Below are 10,619 nucleotides of genomic sequence, written 5' to 3'. Positions count from 1 at the left end.
GGATATCTACCTATCTATCTATCTATCTATCTATCTATCTATCTATCTATCTATCTATCTTTTATTTATTATTTATGCCTACAGCACCTGGTCTTCCTAGGTGGTCTGCCATCCAAACATTAACCAGGCCCGACCCTGCTTAGCTTCCGAGATCAGACATCAGGCTTGTTCAGGGTGGCATGGCCATAGACCATGGACCATGGCTCCACTGGGGTACGAACCCAGGACCGTCTGCGTGTAAAGCAGACGTGCTAACCGCTACACTATGGAACCATGTCCTAGATATTCTGATTTTCAAGAGAAGCCAATAATCGGAACTTTTATATGAAATTCCAATGGAAACATTATTTAGGCCAAGCAAATCATATCAGCAGCTCCCACCTAGACGAAACTTCCCCCTTTACAAACGAGGATACTGAGGCCCAGAGCAAATGAGGGGCAAAGCCAGGAGTGGCAGCCAGTGCTCTCTGCCATCTATCCTCCACCTTCCCAGCTTGGATCTGAGAAGTGGGGCGGTCGGCCTACCCTTAGGCCCCTCTTCAGCTAGACGCTGTGGCCGCCACATTAAATCTCTCCCAACACAGCCACTTCGCCCCCGCCCCATCCCCATGATCTGTCTGCTTTCTCTCCAGGATAGGAAGCCTTGACTGAAGAATTCAGAACAGGAGCTGTCCTTGGAGACTGTCAATCTTGCTGTTCACTGTCTGTTCCATTAAGAGAATTTGGCTGGAGACCCTGAGCAGCACTGCACTTACCGCTCCACAAACTGGACAATACAGTGGACGATGGGCCAAAAGTACAGGCCTGGGGAGCAGTGGGGACACAACCCAACCCAGCCCTTTAGCCTCTCAGCCTTGGGGTTCCCAACACTGAGTGGGCTACCTTCCTGACCCACCTGTCCCAGCCCCCACTGCAAACACTGGCCACAGCCACCAGGATGGAACTGAGATAAACCCTTTTATTTATTTATGCTTCTCCATTTTGTTTAAAACAACAACAACAACCACCACCTTAATAGTAACTGACAGCCCTTCCCCCTCACCCTTCCTTGGACTAGGCTGGGGGGGGGGGGGGTTAATGGGGAAATGTCCCCCAGGGATGGGGCTGACCATAAGAGCCCGTTAGGGAGGTAATGAAGCCCAACTCCCCTGCCCAGGGGACAGAGGACTTGTAGTGTATGAACTGGGGAGTTAATAGGGCTCTCGAACCTCTTCTTGTACCAACATATATGCCCTTGGCCATCAAAGGTCAAGAAGCACGTGGGGAGGGGAGACCTACCGCTCCTCTATGTCCCTGCCCAGCCCATCTCAGGAACTGAGGAATGGGAACAAGAAGAGTGGGGAAAAGGGTGGGGTAGGGTGTCTCACACAAAGGAGTACTGGTTATTAATGGCTCTGGGATGGCCCCCTTCTTCTCCATCGCCCCCTAGTGGTAACTGCTGGAGCTGCACCATCGGGGTCGCCCCTGGGGCCCCACCAGAACCAGCACCTCCCTGGACTTCTGTGCCTGGTGCTATGGCCTCTTCCAATTCAACCACGGGGACCAGCTCAACCATGGGGACCAGCTCTTCCTGGACCCCTCCACTGCCCGCTTTCTCTTTCTCTTGCCTCTCTTTGGCTGCTGAGGCTGTTGCTGCCGCCACTTCTGGCGCCCCCGACGCCTCTTCTGCCCCAGGATGTAGGGGATCTGTCCATGAAGGGGGTTCAGGGGGCTGGGGTGGGTCGTGGGAGGTGTTCGGTTCTGGATAGGAATGGTAAGAAGACAAACTGATTGTGGAGGGAGGCAAGCTCTTGTAGCAGCTTCCCTTTCACTCATCCCCCCAGGAGCCATGTGCTATCTTCCCCACGCCCCATCTCCTGAGCAACCCCCCATCCATGGAAGATGGATCATGGGCGATGGTGAGAAGAGGACCACACTTACACACAGTCACTCGCTCCGAAGGGCATGAGGGTGGAGGAGGCATCGGGGTAGCATCGATCTCCCTCGCACACCCCTGCATGGCTCCCGGCCTGCTCTCGGCCTGGGGGGGAGGGGCAATGTGGGGACAGATGGGACGTTGGGACGGGGAAAAGGGAGAGATCAGACAGGGACATCAAATATCAAGGGAAGAGGGAGGGGGAATCAGACCAAGCACTCCCAAGAAGGGCAGGCCCAAGGCAAGGTTGTGAGGACGGGCAGACGGGCAAAGACAAGGCGGGGGAGGTGACAGACAAATGATGGAACAGAGGAGTCTGATGGAATGGGAATGCACCAACCCACTCGCAGCTTCCTCCCCGGCTCCAACCAGGAGCCCTCTGCCTTCCTATCTCATCTAAGAATACTTCTTTCCCTTTGATACCCCGACACACAGGAATTTTCTCTCCCTGCTCTCCCTAACAAAGCCTCTCCTCCTCAAAGCCCCCCAACCCCACCTTTCTGGCACACACACCTCCTCAATTCTTGGGTGCACGGGCACCTCCTCCCCTGCAGACCTGCTCTGCTCACCCTGTCGCTGGGAGGACACGACATAGCTGCCAAGGACAACGTCGCTGGGGCCTCCAGACTCCAGAGGGATAGGGTGCACCCGGAAATGCTTAAGCATATCGAAAATGGACTGGAACCACAAGTGCTGGACCCGGCACTGACCCTCCTCATTCAGTGACAAACGCAGGTGCTGAGGGCAGGATGAACAAGATGAAGCGGGAGTCCAAGCCCCTGTCAGTTACAGGGCCATCTCCCTGGGAGAGAAATGTGCCCCCTCTCCACCCACAAGCTCTGTGTGAAGAACAGGGCCTCTTCCTTAGTCACTCACCTTGGCCTTGCCCTGGAAGTTGAAAGTGAGGACGTATTCGCCCCGCCTCGTCTCACTCTGACGTACCAAGAAAACACCATGCGAGTCGGTGCCTCCAGCCAGTACTAACTGGGCAGCCTTGAGTCGAGAGAGCATCCCGTGGAACCAAGGATACCCTGAGAGGGGCTGGTCCCCCTCACCTCCCTCTGACTCCCCCTGGAACAGGAATGACCCTTTGGGAAGGAGAGAGGGAGGGAAATCGGGGTGTCAGGGAAGCCTCCCCATCCTTGGAGAAGAAAAGCCTTGTTTTCCCTTCCTGCGTCGCTTCCCTCCCCCTCAGTCAGATCCCTCAGGATCCCAAGGAAAGAGTTTCAGGTTGACGGACAACGGGGCATGAAGGCAGAAATGCACTCACACCTCTGGTACCTGTGGCTGTTTCCGGAGTGTCCAGGGGTGGGTAGGGGGCCGAGAGGGGATGAACTGTCCCTGCTGGGGGTCCCTCTTCAATGGGGATCTTGGGGGCAACTCTGGGGAAGCTGAGTTCCATTGAGTCAAAATGGGAGGCGGCAATGGAGGCGGAACTGGGGGAGATGGATGCCGACGGACGGTCTGAGAGGCCACCATACGCCCCTAGAAAAAAACGTATGAGGGCAAAGTTGAGAACTAGAAAAGCTATTCTTTGGCAGGACCGGTCTGCCAGCGCTGCCTCCCGCCACCCAGCCTGCCCTGTGTGCACTGGCAGGGTCCACCGGCTGAAATGCTGGATCCTTCTTCTCCAGGCACAGACCCTTGATTTCTTCCCCCAACAACTCCTAATTTATGTTTCACACAATGCTCAGCGACTACAGTTAGTGCAAGGAGGTCCTAGAATCTACGAGTGCCTCTTTTTTTAATCGACAGCTGAAATTACAGCTATTGTTGCAGAAGCGGGTGGCAGAATCCCTTAAATATTTTTGCATTAAAAAGGCATCCTGGGCCCTTGAGCCCTTTGAGCTGCTCTTCTCTTGCTCAGGCTGCTTCCACTTCTAGAAGCGCACTGCTGCTTTACTTTCCCGTCTAATAGAGCTATTCTTTTTTGCTGTCAAAATCCTGTCTGACCAGCAGGACAAAGCCTCCAACTCTGAGAGGCATCGAAGATCCTCCTTCTAGCAATCTCCCCAACCTAACCAATTTGATCCCCATGTTAACTCATATTCACTATCCTCTATGTTAGCCCAATTATCCCATCTAATTTTTCCAAATCTCCTGGGCTCTCCGCACCTCAGGTCTCTACTTTCACCATGTGCCTCCTCCGAGCCGTGCTCTTTTCCCTCATCTTCTCTGTGTAGTATTCCCTGTTTGTTCCACCTTCCCCGATTCTCTTTCTCCTCTGAGGTCCTAAGGTACACTGTACTGCTCAGAGGACACGAAGCACAGGCTCTCCATTTCAGAGTTCTGCTTTTCAGAATGACGTCTTGCTAACTCAGCTAGACTGTGAGCCCGTGTAGGACAAATAGCTCATCTCAGGGATGTCTGCGTTCTCCCATCGTGACCCAGAGACCAACACAGATAGGTAGGTACTAGATCATTTCTGAACGTCTGCTGAGTGCAGGCCTGAGCCTACAGGAACGTGTACACAGTCATACTCAGAGGACAGGTATATGTGCAGTGCAGAGAGCAGTGGCTCGAGCATCAAGCTGGCACAGCCCCTGTCTTTGTCAGTGACTCTCAGATGACATCAGAAAAGCCATTTCCTTCCCTAGTATCAGTTGCCTGTGAACCAAGGGGATTGGAACTCGTAAGGTCCGTTCCATTTTTAAGGTTCTATAATTCATTTTAGTCACTGAATATAACCTGTGCGTTAGGCAGTGTGAAACTAAAATTCAGAACAGAGGGTCAGGGAGAAAGAGTGCAGCGAAGTCCAGAGAGGTTAACTGAGGCCAGGCAGACACAAGTCCTCATGTTTTTATGTGTGCGGGTAAGGGTATGCGTGTGTCTGGTCAAGCCCAGAAGGACAGGCAGTCAAAAGGAAACTTGGTGCCACTGACACACACACAGAGACAGAGTAAGAGCAAAACAAAGATGTGTACAAAGTGTTCGGAATTTGGTGAAGAAAACTGTTATCTGCAGCTCTGCACAAGGCTTAAGGAAAAGGTGGTGTGGCTGGGCATACGAGGTCAGACAGGAGTTTGCTTGGGGCTTTGTGTGGGGTGGCGATGCTGATGGTCCTGAATGACAAACAGTGGCTTGGCATGTTCAGGGACAGAAGACAAACACTGGGAGGGTGGGGGTGGGTAGCTGAGGAGTAGGAATGGGGTACACAGTAGTCTGGAGAGAGGGTCTGGGACCTGACAGCAAGGGGTCTTGCATGGCAGCTTCTGAGGTTCACAGCTCTCTAATGCTCCGACCTTACCCTGTGACAGGCGGTCGTTGCTCTCACTGGGTCCCAGCAGCAAATCCTGGCTGGGCAGACTCTCTGAGTGATTCAGGCAGGGTAGCTCCAGGTTGTCTGTGTTCTCCCTTGTAAGAAAAGAGGTTCCAGGGACCAGAGGGAGGGTCACGGGACGGGGACTGGTAGCAGGGCAGGGTCTGCAGAGACAGGGAAAATGGTACTAAGAGGAAAGTCACTAGGTGAGTGGCACAAGGCTGCTCCCAATCCCGACCCCTGGTCCCACAGTGACAAAAGTCAGGCTCCTCACCCTGGGCTCAGGCATTCTTGGATGTCGGACACCCAGGCCTTCACATGTTGCGCATCAGCTGTCTCCAGGATATATTCTGAGGAGCCTTCCACCTATGGCAACAAGAGGAGGCCCACAGGCTGTTTGCAGGTCCTGAGGCCTTAATTCACCCCTAATGACAACAAGAACATCCTCCCTCTCTCTCTCTTCCTCCCAGAAAAGCTGCAGCCCCAGGGACATACTCCCAAGGCATCTGACATCTAGGCACCTCCTTCTACCAAGATCCTTTGCTTATATGGTGGTAAGAGCTTTCGCCCCAACGCAAGCGCTCCAAGAGGGCAGGGGAACTCAGGGTTCCTACCTTAACCACAAACGTGTTCTCCCGGTCAGGCATCTCCAGGGCTGTGGTTGTCCGCACATCTGTGATAGTAGAGCAGGGGATGCTGAGTCGAGGCCGAGATGCCTAGGTTGGAAGAGAACAAGATCCAGATTTTCAGTGGGCAGACAGCATCTTTCCCTTCCCTCCAGAGATTCATCTTTCCCTCTATATCTTAAGGGAGTTAGACAAGAGGGAATAACAACTATTTTTCAGTCATGCCCACAGCTACTAATCCAGAGTCAGGAGCTTGCTTTAAAAACCAAAGCAAGAAAAGCTATGGATGTGGCTGTTACCACTCTGGCAGCTCAACCACTTGCTCCCAGGCACCACCCTCCTCTGGGCCTCACCTTGGGTGGTACAAAGAACTCCAGACGACTTCCTCCTCCTCCTTCTCCTTCACTTCGAAGCAGTAAGCGACACTTCTGCCACTGAAGCTGCCCTCCTCCCCCTGAGGTAGGCCCAGATGCCCCTCCTCCCCGGCCCACTCCAGCTGGGTCAGGGGCTGCCTCTTCAGCCCCCATGAAACTCAGCAGCTCTTCCCTCTGCACCATCCCTGCTCCATCCTTCACAGTCCCTCCTCCCCGACTGAGTCTCAGCCTCTCAAAACGGTGAGTCCATCTGTCCCCTGGGGATGTTCCATCACTAACCAGTCCCCTGCCAATGGTCCCAGCTCCGCCAGAGGAGTTGGAGTTGCTGTTTCCACCTAAAACTGGGGGGCCTGATGAAGTCTCTAGGGGCCCAGCTGGGGAGGGAGGGTCAACGGTCCCTCGCCACTGCAGAATGCCACGAACTGAACCGCGGACGGAGCGACCCACGGAACGGAGGGAGAAGCGCTTCTTTAGCTTCGGCTTCGAGGAGGTTGTAGATGAGGAAGAGACTGAGGAAGGGAGGGGGCCGGCCAGGTCCTCCGATGATCGAGATGGGCCCAGCACAGCCAGGGGCCCGCCTACCCTGCAGGTCTCAAGGGACAGGTCATGTGGTGGGATCTCCACACCAGGACTCAGAGGAGCTAGGATGGGCGGTGAGAGGGAGCCAGAGGCTCGGGCCACCTCAGCTTCGAAATGCTGCAGGAAGAGCTCAGCAAAACGGCGGGAGAAGGCAGCCTCAGCCCCTGCATATTGGGGGTGGGAGGCCAGGTAGAGGCGAAAACGGCGGGCAAAATCCAGGGCAGCCGCTCACATGGGACTCCTGAGCTCCGCCACTGGGGGGAGGGTAGTGAGGAGGAGGAAAATCCTCGAAGGGCACCATTCATGATGGTCCCCAGGAGGTGGAGAGGGGGAGCCTGTGGGGAGGGGCAGCAAAGAGGGAAGCGGCCAGAAGACACGGGGTGAGCGGCAGCAGCTGCAGAAGGAAGAGAGGCACATATACCGAGTCACTGCTGAGGTGGGACTGGGGGCAGAGCCCCACCCAAGCCAGACTCCCCACTCTGGTCTAGACTCCTCAGAGAGCAATGGGGAAGAACACCAAACTGCTTCCCTTCCCTTTCCCAGACCCTCGCACCCCACGAGCCAGCGTCCAGCCTGCACCTATCCTGCCTTCCCAATCCATTTTCCCAGGCTTTGGTTACAGGAGTGATAAACAGCTGCGGAGCACCTCCCTCTAAAAAGGAATCCCTTTCACGTCACATCCCTTCTCTAAAACAGATCTTCCAGTAGTTATTACATGCTCCCCACGTGCTGTTCTTACCTTTCCCTGTAAGAGGTTTTAATAACTTCTATAACAGGTGAGGAAACCGAAGCTCAGAAGAGTTTCAGACCTCCGAGTCTACTGTTTTTCCCACTGCATAGTCTTTGTCCCCAGAGGCTGGCTGGACCAGCCTTAGTCATAGCCCTTTACTGTCCCAGCTCTCAGGGGAGCTGGGCCTGCAGAGTTTAGAGACCCTGCTTCATGTATCCTGAGGTCCAGCTCTGAGGAGGGAGGTTGCTCATTGAGGAGGGTGGATGGGTGATGGACTGAAACAGCAATTGTCTTAAAAGCTAACCCAAGGGCTCAGCACCCAAGCACTGTGTGAGGAAGGCTTGGAACGGTTATAGCCCACTTCTTTGGTGCCCCTTCAGTTTGAGGCTCAGAGGCGGCAGCACCAGGTGAAGAAAGACTATGGGTTGGGTCAGGGTAAGTTTTTGCTGACCATAAAGTAAGTAAAACATAACAAGGAGCTGGGAACTAGGACTTTTCACCTCCCTCTTCTCTCACTGAGGAGTGTACCCTAAAGGCTGGTTAGCCTGCTGGTTAAGGCCATGGGTTATGGAGTTAGACCTAGGATGAAATCCAGGCTTTGCCACCAATTAGCTGTGTAATCTTGAACAAATTACATGTCCTCTCTGAGCTTCAGTGATTGTATGCATAAAACAGAACTAATGATCTTTTACCCTAGAATTGTTGGGATAATTAAATGGAACACATCGGTGCTTGACACAAAGCAAGCACACAATAAATGACTGCCATCATTACTATGTCTACCGGTTCCAATTTTCTAAAAGAGAAATCAGAGAAGCTTTCCAAGTTTTTACAACTAGCAAATGGCAGAGCTGGGCATGGAATATACAACCCATGGCTCTTTTGTTAGTGCTCCTCCCCCATACTTTACTGGAAGATGACTGGCACCAGGACTGGGACAAGGGCAGCTCAGAGAAGTCTCCCCAAAACCTGACTCCTGCTCAGACCCACAGTCAGCCACCCCTCCCCTTCCTCCTTGGACTAGGCACTACACACTCAGATGGCTCCAACCACTGGGACAATTCCAAACCAACGAAACGAAGCCAGGAGATGCGAGAGTCATGGAGCACAGGGGAACTGAGCCAAGAGGTGCGGACACAGCAAAGAGCCCAATCTCCAAGCAGAGGCCACCTCGGCTTACACAGGCCCACCCAACCCTCTGCACCACAGGCAGACCCAGCCCCCTCAGGCCCGCTGACCCTGCGGCTCCTGAGCTGGTGACTCAGTTTCTCTTCTGCCAAGCAGAACTCTGACACATTTTCCCGGTGCACCTGCCTCTTGGCTCAGTTCTGGTATCTCCCGAAGAGCGGGTGGTGGAGGGTGCAGGCTCCGCTCCTGGCTCGGACCCTCCCGGCTCGGTGTAGTCCACTGTGACCCGACCCTACTCCTTGGACACCCTTCACCCGCCCATTCCCCGGGGCCGCAGTCTCCTGGGGACCAGCCCCGCCTGCTACACTCTCCGGGGCCGAGGGCCCCTCCTGCCTCTGGCCTCCCACGCCCTCTCCCACCCTGCTCCCCTCGCAGGCGCCAGGGCCGGGTCGCGGAGAGGGAAGAGGGACTTGAAGAGGGGGGTTCCGGTTCCGGTCCCACCTGCATCTCGGTCCCCGCGGTTAGCTCCGGCGGTGGCGGCGGCAGCTCCCGCTCCCTGCCCCCCCTCCGCAACTAGCTCCCAACCTGGTTCTGCGCAGGCGCCGGGACCCCCTTTCCCGTCACCGAAGGAAGCGACCATAGAGAAGAGCAGCGAGAGGGAAGGGCACCTTCACACTCACTTCCGCCATTCTCCCACTCCGCTCAACCCTTAAGACCTAAGGGGTGTGCAACTCTTGGAGGGCTCGGTGACAGAAGCAGCCTTAGGAGAGAGTTGGGGCCCAACAGATCGTCCTCCCAGAAGAAATTTGGGACAAAGGAGAAGAGTCTACCATAGAGAAGCCACTTTAGAGGATAGAGTCCCGAGGCCCTGATGAAGGCTAGAGTGGCCACAGGGTACTGGAAACGAGCGAGATGAGAGGTTCTTTGACGGGCCTGCTGCCTAGAGCGCCTAGCCCTGAGGCGGAGGGCTTCACGGACCCCGCCCCCAAGGAACGGGGCAAGAAAAGGCGGGTGACCTTGGTGAGGCCGCGCGAGGGGGCGGAGCCTGAACTTGCGACCTTGGCTTCTCTGAGGAAAGGGACTGGAGATTGCTCCAATCTGAGTCAGGAAATAAAGATGGGGGACAGAAATAATGAAATCAGTTTTGGATGTGCTTGTGGACTTCAGGAGGCAGGTGGATGTAAAAGCTGGAGCTCAGGAGAGCCATCAAGGCTAGATACAGAAGTTGTGAATCATTAAGGTGTAGAGAGTAGTTGAAATCATGAGCACAAAGAGATCCTCTATCAATCCTATCTCTCATTGACCAGCTCCAACTGGCCTAAGCATTAAAAGAATCTGTTTGCTCAAGCAATTGAAAAGTCCAGAGTGGATTAAGCTTCTTCAGGGCCAGCTGAATAAAAAGGCCAAAAGATAGCAGGAACTTGTGGTTCACTTTCTTTAGGCCCTGCTTTCCCCATGCATATGGCGGACTCCTCTCTCTTAGTGGCAAAATGGCTTTCCATAGCTCCAAACTTAAGTCCCAATACCTTAGCAAGTCCAGTAGGAGCATGACTTTTTTCTGAGATTTTTCAATAAAACTTCCAGAGTCAACTTTAGCTTATTGGTGTGAAGTAAGTGGTCATCCTGGAACACAGAAGCAAGTGACCCAAGGGTTTGGAGAAGCGTAAATGCCTCGATTCACACAAGAATGTTTGTTCAAGACTGAGGCTGCCACATGGAATTGTAAAATTTCATTGGTCAAGCTCTCGCCTAGCCATTCTTAATCCTCCAACTCTCTGTCTGCTCTCAACAAACTAACATAGCTCACAGATGGCCTCTGTTAAGGTCTCCACCATCTCTGTCCACCCATCTTCCCAGTTCAGAGGAAAATGTCAATGAAAAGGACTTTAGTTCTGTGGTCAGCTTCTTCCTCCTTGATATCCTTACACACCCTTCTTCTGTAGTTGGCCCATCATTGTCTAGGAGAGACACAGCTGAGAAATATAAGGAAGGCAAGAGGCTGGTGATG

The 10,619-nt window shown here is 53.9% G+C and overlaps 1 protein-coding gene across 6 annotated transcripts; it reads right to left on the bottom strand.

Annotated features, from left to right (window-relative positions):
* Positions 1–938: 938 nt before the first annotated feature.
* On the bottom strand, positions 939–9,254 carry SH2B1 (SH2B adaptor protein 1). Of its 6 annotated transcripts, XM_039884656.1 has the most exons (10): positions 9,113–9,254; positions 6,154–7,147; positions 5,789–5,890; positions 5,449–5,540; positions 5,163–5,338; positions 3,197–3,400; positions 2,792–3,003; positions 2,485–2,653; positions 1,921–2,020; positions 939–1,740 (listed from the first exon to the last, which is right to left on the bottom strand). In XM_039884656.1, exons 2-10 carry the CDS (start codon positions 6,355–6,357, stop codon positions 1,704–1,706), a joined length of 1,296 nt encoding a protein of 431 aa, XP_039740590.1. In that variant the 5' UTR covers positions 6,358–7,147; positions 9,113–9,254; the 3' UTR covers positions 939–1,703. The 6 variants fall into 6 exon arrangements, with proteins under 6 accessions (XP_039740590.1, XP_039740587.1, XP_039740588.1 ...); XM_039884653.1 differs by lacking the exon at positions 1,921–2,020; XM_039884654.1 differs by lacking the exons at positions 1,921–2,020; positions 9,113–9,254 and adding an exon at positions 7,493–9,105.
* Positions 9,255–10,619: the final 1,365 nt, after the last annotated feature.

This window comes from Pteropus medius, unplaced genomic scaffold (genome assembly GCF_902729225.1).
Source record: "Pteropus medius unplaced genomic scaffold, Ma_sr-lr_union100, whole genome shotgun sequence".
NCBI lineage: Eukaryota > Metazoa > Chordata > Mammalia > Chiroptera > Pteropodidae > Pteropus > Pteropus medius.
Note: the sequence above shows the minus strand (reverse complement) of the source record. Positions and strands in the feature narration are given on the sequence as shown.